This window comes from Pelodiscus sinensis, chromosome 11, assembly GCF_052426305.1.
Source record: "Pelodiscus sinensis isolate ZL-2025 chromosome 11, ASM5242630v1, whole genome shotgun sequence".
Lineage (NCBI taxonomy): Eukaryota > Metazoa > Chordata > Testudines > Trionychidae > Pelodiscus > Pelodiscus sinensis.
The window spans coordinates 20,673,628-20,687,816 of record NC_143062.1 but is presented as its reverse complement, the minus strand read 5'-3'; the positions used below and the strand labels follow the sequence as shown (position 1 = coordinate 20,687,816).

Sequence of the window (14,189 nt, the reverse complement as noted above, 5' to 3'; positions counted from 1 at the left end):
AGTGAAAGTCGGTAAGGTTTGGAAGGGGAGTAGGGTAGCTTAGGGGAGCCTTTTAAGCAATGATACCACTTCAAGCTTCAAAGAACTAAAACAAGTTTTATGAGTGAGAATCTCCTATCTAAGCTTCTGGAGAGATGCTAAATGAGCTTGGGGCAGGCTCTGTTGGATTGTGGTTAACAGAACAGTTCCAAAGTATGAGGCATTCTAACTTAGTTACATGTTTGCAGGATAAGGTGGTAAGGTGACACTTTGTCCTCAGGGAGGAACACTATTTGCTGCTCATCAGTGATCTTTCTGGATCATGTTGGGAGCAGCATTACCTAGCTAGAATTACGTCCAATACTTGTTCCTGGTTGCCACAGTGCAAGGCTCTTAGGCCAGATGTATATTACACCCAGAAGGTCGGCTTAAGGTATGCAACTCCACCTATGTAAATAACATAGCTGGAGTTGATGTACCTTAATCTTCTTGGCACCTTCTCCACAGTGGGAGGTCGACAAGAGAAACACTTCTGTTGACTGCTCTTACTCCTTGAGAGTACTGGTGCCAATGGGAACACCCTCAGCATTTGATTCAACAGGTCTTTACTAGACCCGCTAAATCAAATCCTGAAAGGTCGATTGCCAGAGCATAGATCCTCTGGTAAGTGGAGATGTGGTCTAAGTAAGGGTCTGGTCCAAAACCCTCTGAGGCCAGTGGGCTTGGGATCGGTCCCTAGGTAGCTAGTAGGAGAAAAGGTAGGGAATTCAAGGCTCTAAAACTTCACAAAAATGTGCATGGGGGAGAAATAGAGAAAACCCAATATTAATAATTAATTATTACTAATAATCTTAATTATTAGTCATTATTGCAGCCAGTGGCTTATTTTCCCTCTGTTTATATGCAATGCCTATTAGCATTATTGGGAGCTATTCTCTTATATGCAAAGGAGCTGAAATGGTGTTCACTCACTGAAGGAGCCCCACTAGGAAGTGGACTTGAGGTTTTTGCTTGAAATCCTAGGACCTGCATGTGGTAATCACCAATGCCATAATGTTAAAAACAGCAAATAAACCTTTGGTTCATGTTCAAATGATCAGAGCCCTTCAGATGATCGACAGTAAAACCAAAAGAGGGCATGCTGCATGTGATTAGTGACAACGCTCAATACCCATTTGGTTTTAGTTTAACACAGTTCTAGCTATCATTTACCTGGGGTAAACCCCTGAGAGAGAATTTTCCTTTGCATGTGGGTAGTTTGATTTGATTATTTATTGCTCCCATGTAATCCTTGAGCATTCATCACATAAGTGTCACAATACACAGTAGGCGAAATCCAATAGATGTTTGCAAACAGACTGTGAAATATGTGCAGAGGGGCAGCATGGGGAGGCCTAGGCTCCCCTTACCACTCAACTGAGAACCTAAACAGGAAGGATGCAAATGGTGCACACCTAGGAATGATGGGATAATACCAAGTGCATAAATTCCGAAAAAGCTCCTGAATCCTTAAAGAGAATTGTAGGTATGTGTCCTCATGTAAGGGCTTGATTCTACAAGGTGCTGCATGCCATCTGTTTCAAATATATATGCACTCTTAATTGTAAATGTCTCTCATAGTGTTGTCCAGAAATAGCAGATGCAGCCCAAACCTCCATTTGTTCTTATGCTGTACTTGGGACTGCAAAAGAGATGATTTTCCAGCGCTGTCAGTGACCTTCAGTTTAATCATGATAAATATTTAAACCTTATTTTCTTAAATGTTAACTACAAGAGCAGTGAAGCAGAGCTGAGGTTGGACTTTGGCATCTCTTTGTTGCCGCAGTAATGAATGTGCTTATATTATACCCACAAATCTTGCATTTGCTTGCTGCCATCAGGCGTGTACATACCAAAATATATGCTCCGTTTCTGCATGCACATGGAACGGGTGCACTGTTTTATAAGTACAGCTGAAGTGTCAATCTCTAGAAATTTCCCTTGATTGATATTTCACAGTAACACTGTATCTAAAATCTGAACCAAATACTTGGATCTTTAAGCCATTCCACAGCTGTTTCGCATTGCAGGGCTACCTGAATGCACATGGACCTGCCCTTTGGAGGATATTCCCTATGTAGATCAGTCCTTAGGTAGCACAGAGCCATTGTATCAGATCTTTTCTTGCCACTCCCCAGTTCTAACCAAACGGCTGGGGTATCCCTGATACTTGAATAGTCCCTTGGGGCCATTTGTGTTGGTGCAGTTTACAGGAGCATTCACAATTTTCAAATTGGCTTTAGAGGGCGAGCCTTGTGCTGAGCCATCTGAGAATTGGAAGCTAAAAAGCCATTTTGTCCTTCTCTCCACCCCCGTGTAGCTGGCCTAGAGGATGCAGCCAGCATTTTCAATGAAGAAGTTAACTTCAACTTTGCAAAGCCAAAGTAGAGCTCAAGGAAATCTTGCTAGAGTGACACTATTGGTATGCAAATCAGGCTTCTCAGGCTAATTTAATAAAATGAGTTGTGCTCTGTGTTTATCTCCATAACGGTGTATGCTCACATACGCTGATTGCATGAGATGCTACAGGAATTTGAATTCCTTCAGTCTGAAGGAATAGGTGTTACATTTTTAAGGTCACCCCAAACAGTATGAACATCTCTTGGTACACTGGGATTCCCATATAAACATGCTCTAGTGTTCTCCCCATTTCACAGATGGGGAAGCTACGGCACAAAGAGAGCTCAAGCCCTAACTTTGGTGTGTAACATCAGGCTGCTAAGTTAAATGTCCTGATTTTCAGGGGTGCTGAGTATCTGCAGCTCCCACTGAACCCCTGAGGGATTGACTTCCTGGGGCTACTCAGTGTCTGTGGATCAAGTCATCTGGCTTTAGAAATCCACTTCTGAAAATCCTGGCTTATGTTACTTGACAAAGGCCACAAATGAGGTCAGGGTCAGCTGAGACTAGACTTTTGCTTAGTCCATTAACTCGTGGTGCCTCTCATGCTATTGAGGTACTTCCCCTCGTGGCTCAGCAGAGGAGGTGGTTCATCAAGTATGTGGCTGGTAGTGAGCTTATGACAGCTTTGATAGCATTAGTGCTATTCCCTTAACCTCTGAACTCATCTCGGGGCCTTCTCAAAGGATCTGTGGGTCTGATTTGTATGGACTCTAAAGCCCTGCTGTGGATGACTGTGAGGGGAATGTGAACAACTTGGGAACTTAACAAAGTGGCAAGCTTTCAACCTTAGTGACTGGTGAATGAAAGCTGGGATTCTTCTGGGTACTTCTACAGCTTCCCCACAAAGTAGAGGGGAATTGCAGTTTGTCTTTGTTGCTTGCAAAAGTCGGCTCTGCTTGCATGACCTCCACCAACCAGCCATAGGGATATCTCGTTGGGATCTAAGGGTGCATCTACACAGCAGGGCTTAACTTGAAATAAGCTATGCAAATTGAGCTACGTCAATTGCGTAGCTTATTTCCAAATAGCTTATTCGAAATTGGGAGTGTCTACATAGCACTTATTTTGAAATAGAGCACTCTTCCTCTGACTTCCCTTATTCTTCGTACAATGGGGATTACAGGAGTTGGAGTAGGAAGTCCTCCAGCTTGACAGTATTTTGACACTATTTCGAAATAACTGCCTGCTGTGTAGATGCGGACTAAGTTATTTCAGAATAGGGATAGTTATTTTGAAATAGTGTTGCAGTGTAGATGTACACTAAGATAAATGCATATGGTCATCTTTAATTGGAAGCATGGATTGAGCTAATAAAACATTTGAAGAGGGACTACAGTATGTGTGGGAACCTTTTTTGGGTTGGGGGGCTGCTGACCCACAGAAAAATCATTCAGGGGCCGCACACAAATGAGACGCAAAACAAACAAACAAACTCTCACTGACGTGGTCCCCAACTGGGAAGCAGAAGATATTCAACGTATTCCACTCATCCATAAGAACCTGGGGGGCCCAGGCTAGTAGATTTTATGTACTCCAGCCCCATGGGGGAGAGGTGAGGAGCGGCTGAAGCATCAGCGAGGGCTCCCCAATGCCGGGAGGGAGTCTTGAGCCCCAGGCCTTAGGTTCCCCACCCCTGAACTAAAGGCATAAAATACTAGGTTTCCAAAGGGGTGTAAGTCATACTTTGAGGCTACGTCTAGACTGGCCCCTTCTCCGGAAGAGGCATGCAAAGCAGGCAAGTCAGAATAGGGAAATCCGCGGGGGATTTAAATATCCCCCGCGGGATTTAAATAAACACGGCCGCCACTTTTTTTCCGGCTTGGGGAAAAGCCGGAAAAGAGCGTCCAGACTGGCGCGATCCTCCGGAATAAAGCCCTTTTCCGGAGGATTTCTTATTACTACTTGCAAGTAGGAATAAGAGATCCTCCGGAAAAGGGCTTTATTCCGGAGGATCGCGCCAGTCTAGACGCTCTTTTCCGGCTTTTCCCCAAGCCAGAAAAAAAGCGGCGGCCATGTTTATTTAAATCCCCCGTGGATTTCCCTATTCTGACTTACCTGCTTTGCATGCCTCTTCCGGAGAAGGAGCCAATCTAGACGTAGCCGAAATGTTACAGAAATCTCTAGCCATGCTACTGCTGTGGTAAGGTTCCTGCCTGAACCGGGAGTCTATTAAATGAAAATAAGAATCCATTGAATTATTTAAAAAATAGAAATCTATATTTAAAACCGTTTTTGCTGTACAGGTCAAATTCTGTGTCAGCTTGTACCTTGGAAAATGTGGCCTGAGGTGACATACAGTGAGCACAAGTGTGTATATTAATACTTTTAATTATTTGTTATAAAGCCTAATACAAAAAAGCATTGTCACCTAACTAGATCCAATAAATGTATGGCTTCACTTTGAGTGCAGGTGTAATTCCTGCTGGAGGAGACAGGCCCATGCCAGCTCTGAGCGCTAGAATGAAGCAGCAGCATTGGGACCCTGGCTCTGTAGTTGGGTGGCTAGCCCCTTCCACCTCTGTAGCTGCATTCTGTTTTTAGCACACCAGGTAATGAGAGCTGGGGCAAACATGTTTTCTGGAACTGAGAATCACACCCCCAGCTTGTCGTGCAAACAGACTCTAACACACTTATAAAACTGTGTGGGGTTTCATCTTTGCTTTTCCCCCGTGTCTTAGGATGGCCAAGCTCCACGTGCCATACCACTGCCTGGATATGCAGTCAGTCTACCAAGTTCTGGTGAGAAGTTTGAAGTGAAACACGTCTTTAAGCTTTGCCAGTCCCAGCAAACTACATATTTCAGTGCAGAGGATGAAGAACTGCAAACAAAATGGATGGAAATCCTCACCAAAGCAGCTAAAGGAGAGATTGAAGATCTAGCTGAAGGAATCGGTCAACTGTAGAGCAAGCTCCATTTAGTTTCTTTAGTACATGCTATAAACCATCACTTGAATTCAGTATTCATGGCACTTTGGAATCTGTATGGCTTTATAATTTCATGAATCCGCATAGGAATTTCAGTGTTTTTTCTGCTTTCATTGTACATTTATCACGTACAGTGCTAGCTGTCTGGAACATATTATGTTAAAGAAAAGAGTAGTTGTAGTTGTTGACAGTGTTTATGCTGGTTTTACATAAAGAGGCAAGGGAAAAGCATTAATTTGATCAAAGGTATCAGAAAACCATCAGTCTCTTGTTTTCCTATATGTATATTTTTTTCAGTCCTTTTGATTGCTGTTCAGTGCAAGATGTGTATAGTCTGTGATTAGTTATATAAATGCTACCTTTAAGGTAAATGTTGTAAAGGCTTGTGGCTGGCCACTGACATTCCGTTCTCTGTCCTTTCCCTTCTGATAAAATGGTCTTTGTGAAATGTAAGCAATGTATTGAATTTTTTTTTTTTTTGCTAAAAGTGTTTGTCTCTACTATTTTGAGATGACGTGTTCACAAGACATACTGTAGAAGAGACTTCTAATTGCTGCAGATTATGCAGAAAAGAACGTTGAGAAGTCTGATTAATATTAATCTGTTATATATATTTTCTCTTTTGAAAACACCTTCCTGATTTCCTTTCTGAACCTGTTTTAATGTAAGTGAACAAACATTTTATACTGAAAACTGGGTCATGACCAATAAACAAGAACATTTTTAGTACACACAGTACAAAAAAGTGACTTTTTATTGTTGTTGTATTGGTTAACTTTAAAGTAATCTGGGATTTATTTATATAATTTGTAAATAATGTTACATGAGTATTTTAAAACATTTTAAAAGTTTTGTGCTAATAATCAGATTTAGTCAATAGAATAAGAGATTTGTATGAAATCAATTTGTAATTTAATTTTCCTGTTTATCTGTATTTGTCTGATTTTCACACTTAAGTGCTTATCTATTTAAATAAAATCCATGCAGTTAACTCCTGAGCCAAATCTCCAAGATACTGCAAGCTTTAGATCAACATTTAACATAGGTACAGAATGAGAGTAATGTCTATTTCTAGTGATAGCAATCGTGTAGTGCTGATATGCAAAGGGAAAAATAAAATAAAGTATTACATTATTGTACTTTTAAATGGTTTCATTTAACTTTTGTTTCCTCTTCAGCCTTCTACATTTTCTAGCTGACATTTATAAAAAGGAGAAAGCTGATCCAGACAGCCAGAGTTTTGTTAGCAGTGTCAAAAATTAAGGTTCTGCATCAGTGAGTATTTCCCTTATTAAAGAATCCACTGTGCTGATAAAGGATTCCGTTGTTTGTTTATTTTGAATTAATGAGTCCCGATCCATAGCTCTATAGTTGTAAAAATAAAATCCATGCATGTAATGAGCTGCCAATACAACTTCATGTAGTTGAGCCCACCACAATGAGCAGTGGGCTATGATTAGAGACAGTCAGAAAATGGAAAATCTTGTTTTGCAAATGTTCTCAAAGTTAGTTTTGTTCTGTAGGTTTTGAAAAGAAATTATTTTTATTTTTTTTAATTTTAACGATTTTTTTGTTTTGTTTTGCAGTTTGTCATTACTCTCATCCTTCTGTATGCCATTGAAAAGGGGAGGGAGAGGAGGAAAAACAGATGATAATCCAAAAAAGAGAAAAGGTTATTCTCCCCCCGCCCTCCTCCTCAGTTTTATTAAGAAAACAATTTCCAAAATAGAAACAAAAACTACCCCTGCCCTTAGGGGGAGGGGGGTGGAATGAGCTGGTCAAGTATGACAAAATCCACATCTAGTCATCGTAAATTCCTCAGCTCAGCACCCTTCTCAAATACGTAAAAAGCCTGTTCTATCATATTTAGAAGATCAGAATATGAGGGTGCTTGCTGGCCAAGAGGGGAAATGTGGCCCAGAATGAAAAATCTCCTGAGAGAATGCTCTACTAGCCACTATTCCCAGTTAAGATGGGATTGAGCAGGTGTTTGCGGCTGATCATGACTCCCAGCAGAGAGAGGTGGTATCTCATAAGTAGGACCCAAACAGTGGGCTTTGGCTTTGTAGATTGAAGGCAAAATCTTAAAATTCCACCTGAAAATCAACAAGTGGCCTATGCAGATTCCAGATTTCAAAGCTCTGGCATTTTTTGACCTCAGTCTAAAAATACTTTTTGTCCAAAAATATCCTAGCATCTACCAAGACCTTGAAATTGCAGACCCGTGTTAAGCTGGGACCTCTCTCCATCAGTCAGGGCTCTCAGGATAGCTTGTGATAAGTCTTCCAGGGTCAACTAGCTCATTCTGTGAGGCTAAAAATAGCCATGGAGGCGTTCTGACTTAGGCTGGAGTCTGGGTTCTGAACTCAGCAAGGGGGAAGTGTCTCAGAATTTGGGCTGTAGTCCAAATGGCAGTGTCTGAATTGCTGTTTGTAGCTCTGTAGCACAAGGCAAAGGCAGCTGAGCTAAGGTCTGAGACTTGTTGCCAGGGGTTTATCCCACACCCCCATCGCCATGTAGCTGTACCTACAGTTCCTTTCCTTGCTCTACAATATCACTTCTCTTGTCTGGGCTGAATATTTTTCTGATTACACTCCCATTGCAGTCAGCGGGACTCTCTCTGCTGGCCACGGGGAAGGGAGATTGCAGAAGACCCTTAGGGTATGTCTACACTGAAATGTAAGTCTGTGCTCAAGGGTTAAATCCCTTGTGTCTACACTGCAATTGCACTAACGCGTGGCTCAGACCAAGGGTCACAGGACTATGCATGGTTGGAGTCAAGCTGGGATCCAGGGTCAAAGCCCTATTATTCTGCAGTGTAGTTGCAGCCCCACTTAACTCAAGTCCCAGGAATCATTTGGAGATTTCCCACAATTCTGAGGAACAACTGTTTTATTCCTCTCTAGCCCAGCAACCCGCAGTGCACTTTGTTGGAAATGGAAGGCCCTGGCCCCCTAGGCAAGCAGCAGCAGCTCAAGTCAGCATTAACGCCTTTTGTTCTGGTCACCCCTCAGCAGGCCCGCTGCCAGTGAGCCTCCTGGGTGTGAAACAGAGAGCAAACCCAGCAAGGCTTTTGCAAAGTGAGCTGCAGGGCAGGCACAGTGCACCACAGTCCTAGAGCTAGAGTGGCCACATTTCGGAAGATTGAAGGGGCGAGGGACTCTGGAACATGGTTACTTTGACTCAGGTCTGCACACTGAGCACTAGATTGGGATTAAAATTCAGTAGAGATGCTCAAGCCCAGGAAGGGACAGATGACCATTTTGCGGGGCCCGGGGCAGCATAATTCCGCGGGGGAAATGCGGAATGATGTCATGCGCATGCGCGGCGGCGCCACGGTGCATACATGGGGCTTTCTGAAGCCCGGGGCAGCCACCCCGTTTGCCCTGCCCTATATCCGCCCCTGAGCCCAGGGTTCCCTAACATGAGTCAGCTGACCTGAGTCCCACTCACCGTGGGCTTACATTGCAGTGAAGATACATGTTTGGAGAGTTAGCTTCATTCTAAGTCCAATGTTATGCAAGGCATTGGGTCCTTTCTTCTTGGGTCATAACTGAGCTATAGGCTGGCTGCTTATGGGAAGTGAGTGGTCCAGTGATTAAAAAGGCCGAGCCTGGGAAAGGTTTGACTCTAATAATGTGTACTTCATTTAGATTTGTAGATGCATATTACTCCATATTTCCTTTCAGCTGGGTTAATTCACATGCCCTGCTGTGTCAGGAAACCATTGCCTTCCATCTTATATACTTATGCAAATGAGGATTTTATTAAAAACAAATTACTATCTAGTTTTGCATGATAACTATCCTAAGATTGCAATCAGCTAAGTCAGAGTTCACTAATTCTCAGAATCTATTTGAGTATATGACATATGTCAACGGTGTGCTAAGACTTGCTAGGTACAATGGTAATAAGGTGAGAATATTTTTTAATGATCAATAATAAACTAGGAATTATAATTTTTTTGCAAGAGTTTTTTTTTACATTGTGTTATGAATATGATACAAGTAGGAAACAGTCTGAATTACATACTCTTAGTCATTCAGACCTTTCCTTTATTGATATGGTTGTTCAAAGTAAGACAAACGAAAATAAAAAATGAGCAGGCAGTTATCAGCACTCCACATCTGCACCAATGTGCAAAGATATCACCTTTGCCTTTATTCAAATCTAAGATTGTGATACCAAAACATTTGTTTCCTGTGTCTGTTTCTTGTAGTCTCGTCCATATCTGTATCCTACCAGAGGTTCCCAGAAACAGTTGCAGAGCAGGTACTGAAAATGAAGTTTAAAGTTTGTGGTTAAGCTATGTGATGCATATTTCACTTCCTGTGTTGTCTTTCACTTGTAATACTGAATGTTAACTGCTAAATATAATTGGATGTGTATCCTGTAAACCTACTTACACTAGTATATTCCTTAAAAAAACCTCATCTTATTTAAGGTTTCTCTTTTCTGTTCTTCAATCCATATGTCACTTTTTGTTTGCCCTGTGCTGTTGTCTGTTTCACTCGGCTGGACAGTCTTCAGGCCTAAGTAAGCTTGAGTGAGTTGATTGATTACATTTTACTGTAAAATGTAAGGGTCAGAAACGCTTCAGAAAACAGTCACTGTCTGTCCATAGGTGCTGTAAGATCTGTGATCACAGAAGATTAAAATAGGAAGAATTATGTGAATTTTTTTGGTGTCACACAGACGTCTTCTACTCTCTTGTCAAAAGAGAATGAAGCTAAATAAGTTTCTCCCTATTATATGCTGAGAGTACTAAGATAAATTGTAGGAATATTATTTATTTTTATTTTTATTGAGAATAAAATACCAGAAAGTGCACCTATCTCACTAATATTTAATATACAGCAGACTTCCGATAATCCGGCACCTTTGAGACCCAGGGGGTGCCGGATTATCAGGAGGTACTCCAGCAGGGGGGCTGTGACGGGTCTGGGAGGAGAGGGGGTGAGGGCAGGGAACAGCGTGGCGTGGGGCCAACCCGGCAGCACCCCAGCTGCTCTGTCCCACGGCTTCCCTAAGTCCACCGCTGGTCAGTTTCAGTAGCAGCGGACTTGGGGAAGCCTTGGGGAAGAGCAGCTGGGGTGCTGCCCAGTTGATCCCGCAGCGCTGCCCCTCACCCCCCTGCTCAGTGCCTGGCAGCACCCCAGCTGCTCTGCTCTGCAGCTTCCCCAAGTCCGCCGCTCATCAGTTTCAGCAGCAGCAGTGGTGGACTTGGCAAAGTGGCATGGAGCAGAGCAGTTGGGGTGCTGCCGGGCGCCAAGCAGGGAGATGAGGGGAGGCACTGTGGGACCAACCCGACAGCACCCCAGCTGCTCTGCTCTGCGCCACTTCCCCAAGTCCGCAGCTGGTCAGTTTCAGCAGCGGCAGCAGCGGACTTGGGGAAGCAGTGCAGAGCAGCTCCAATTGTCCGGCTGGCCAGAGCGCTTCCGGGTTCCAGTTGGTCCTGGACTATCAGGAGTGCTGGACCACTGGATGCCGGACAATTGGAGTTTTACAGTATTATAATACATTCCCTGCTGTTGTACCACAGTAAACTGTAGCTTAGCAAAGTGACTTAGTTAAAAACAGGAGAGGGGTAGGAATGTTATATTGGCCAAACAGTAATTCAGAAACACATCTGAGCAGAAAGTCCATGCCTCTTCTGACATTCCAGTAAGAAGCATCATGGTGGAAAGCACTAGATCAGGAAGTTCTGAGTTCTAATCCAGGTTTAAATAGCATCTCTGTATGGGAAGGGGATGAGTTCCTTATGGAAGTCCAGTCATTCCTCTGTATTTTTCCTTAGTTCCATATCCAGTTGGTAGGGTTGCCAGGTGTCCAGTTTTGAACTGGACAGTCTTGTATTGGAGCTTTCTGACCGGGAAACAAATTGAGAAAATACCAGACGTATGAGTATCAGTACGTAGTTGTGTAGTGCCTGGCTGGTAGACACGCTCATACTGTGTGATTGTGTTTACCAGCCAGGCAGTATGCCCCACTCCCCCCAACCTGCTCCTGGCCAGCCCTGCTCCCCGCTAGCTGGTTCCCCCCAGCCAGCCCCGCTCTTCCCAACCCCCTCCAGCCCTGCTCCCCGCTAGCTGGTTCCCCCCAGCCAGCCCCGCTCTTCCCAACCCCCTCCAGCCCTGCTTCCCGCCATCCGGTTCCTTCCCCCAATCTCCACCAGCCAGCCTTGCTCCCCTCAACATCCTTCCAGCCAACCCCACTCCCCACCAGCCAGTTCCCCTCCCCTCCCCCTTTCCAGCTAGGCCCGCTCCCCCTAATCCCCTCCCGGACAGCCCTGGTTCCCGTCTGCCATTCCCCCCCATCCCCAATCTACCCCGGCCAACCCCACTCCTCTCCCCATCTGAGATCAAGTGTGTCCGGTATTTTTTTTAAATCATCTGGTAACCCTACCAATTGGAGAGGATTTCACTGCAGTCCAAAGTAACTGTTCTTAAACTAAAAAGCTTTAAAAACAATAGCTCCTTAGAGACTATCCAAAATACATAAATATATGAGCTTTCGTGGGCACAACCCACTTCTTTAGATGACAAATATATGTTATTAATGGCTTACAATCCTGCTGGAAAGGTATAACAACTGGGGTTCCACAGGGGTCTGTTTTGGGACCGGCTCTGTTCAATATCTTCATCAACGATTTAGATATTGGCATAGAAAGTACGCTTATTAAGTTTGCAGATGATGCCAAGCTGGGAGGCATTGCGACTGCTCTGGAGGATAGAGTCATAATTCAAAATGATCTGGACAAATTGGAGAAATGGTCTGAGATAAATAGGATGTTTGTCTTGTTCATCTTGGCCTCTGAGGATAGAACAAGAAGCAATGGGTTTAAAATGCAGCAAGGGAGGTTTAGGTTGGACATTAGGAAAAAGTTCCTAACTGTCAGGGTGGTTAAACACTGGAATAAATTGCCCAGGGAGGTTGTGGAATCCCCATCTCTGGAGATATTTAAGAGTAGGTTAGACAAATGTCTGTCAGGGATGGTCTAGACAGTATTTGGTCCTGCGATGGGGGCAGAGGACTGGACTCGATGACCTCTCGAGGTTCCTTCCAGTCCTAGTATTCTATGTATATGATCTTAAACTAGTGTGCAGATTCACAGGCTAGGGAAGGAAAAAATCAAAATTTCTAACATCCTATTCCTTAGGGCTTGCCCATTACTTCCAAAAACACAGCTTGCAAGCAGTACAACTCACTCAGACTTCTGGATAATAACCATGTGAGGCCTAGCCATCTGGAGTAGAAGAGGGCATAACTTTCCCCATTCCACCCTCCTTTGCAACAGCTTTTCCTGTTCTTAAATAATCCCACCTAGACCAGGAAGGTCTAGTAAAACTGATAATGCTTTTACATTATGAAAAACCACCCATTTCTGAAATAAGTCGGTTTCTCTGTGGTATTTTGTATCTCTAAGACCTAAAGTGACTTCAGACTAGAATGCACACTGTGCTGTATTCATTTCTGTTACTGGAAGAGATATATGGAAAATCTAGGTCTGAGGTGGTGCATTTGGGTACAAGACAAGTCATGCATGATAAATGCCACTTGACTGTCAGTCCTGAGTTGGCTAAGGATAATGCAACGTTGCATGATAGGTTTGTAATGTTGTAGCCCTCTTGGTCCCAGAATATTTGAGGGTATGTCTACACTACCCTCCTAGTTCGAAGTAGGAGGGTAATGTAGGCATACCGCACTTGCAAATGAAGCCCGGGATTTGAATTTCCCGGGCTTCATTTGCATAAGCGGGGAGCCGCCATTTTTAAAACCCCGCTGGTTCGAACCCCGTGCAGCGCGGCTACACGGGGCTCGAACTAGGTAGCTCGAACTAGGATTCCTAATCCGAACTACCGGTACACCTCGTGGAACGTGGAACGAGGTGTACCGGTAGTTCGGATTAGGAATCCTAGTTTGAACTACCTAGTTCGAGCCCCGTGTAGCCCCGCTGCACGGGGTTCGAACCAGCGGGGTTTTAAAAATGGCGGCTCCCCGCTTATGCAAATGAAGCCCGGGAAATTCAAATCCCGGGCTTCATTTGCAAGTGCGGTATGCCTACATTACCCTCCTACTTCGAACTAGGAGGGTAGTGTAGACATACCCAGAGAGACAAGGCGGGTGAGGCGATATCTTTTATTATACCAACATCTGTTGGTGAAAGAGACAAGCTTTTGAGCTTACACAACAGGAAGAAGAGCTCTCTGTACAGTATCCCAAACGCTTGCTTTTTTCCACCAACAGAAATTGATCCAGTAAAAGATATTACCTCATTCACCTTATCTCTGTGATGACTTTAGTCCCTCATTATTAATCTCATGTGCATGTCACTTTAACCTACTTTTCCTTTGGTAAAAAGCCTACCATCGATTCGCACAACACGGGGGTTAAGAGTTCATCTAATTAAATGTTGATCTGCATTTCTTAGTTGCCATTTGTACTGACACGTGAGATTCTGTTCTCAGCACATCTGTTCTGAAGTATTGGCACCTGCCTACGAGTCCGTGGGCATCTGTCCTCATTCCAGGAGCTCCCAGCTCACACTTCATTCACTTCAGCAAATTTAACAGAGGATTTAATTTGTCCAGTCGGGAAAAAAGTATGCTGGACTTGTGACATTCTTTTTCTAGTGAAAGAAAGTAAAAGCCAGGTGAATCCTTTGTGTATAGAAAGCAGCTAAATTGGAGATTTAATTAAAAGGAGCAGAAGAAACAACTTGGAACTCAATACTAAAAATGTATAATAAAAGAATAGTCTCCTGATGTGTGGACAGTGCTGATTACCCTTACTAATTAGAGAAAAGTGCCATTACATTCAACTCCCTGAGTTAGTTCTATGTG

General features: G+C 43.6%; 1 protein-coding gene across 2 annotated transcripts in view; it reads left to right on the top strand.

Annotated features, from left to right (window-relative positions):
- FGD3 (FYVE, RhoGEF and PH domain containing 3) overlaps positions 1-6,665 on the top strand; it is a 206,689-nt gene extending 200,024 nt beyond the window's left edge. For both annotated transcript variants that reach the window (XM_075938919.2, XM_089781188.1), the window contains one exon: positions 5,100-6,665. In XM_075938919.2, the coding sequence (XP_075795034.2) occupies positions 5,100-5,324 (225 nt within the window). In that variant the 3' untranslated portion in view covers positions 5,325-6,665. The remainder of the gene's footprint in view (positions 1-5,099) is intronic.
- Positions 6,666-14,189: the final 7,524 nt, after the last annotated feature.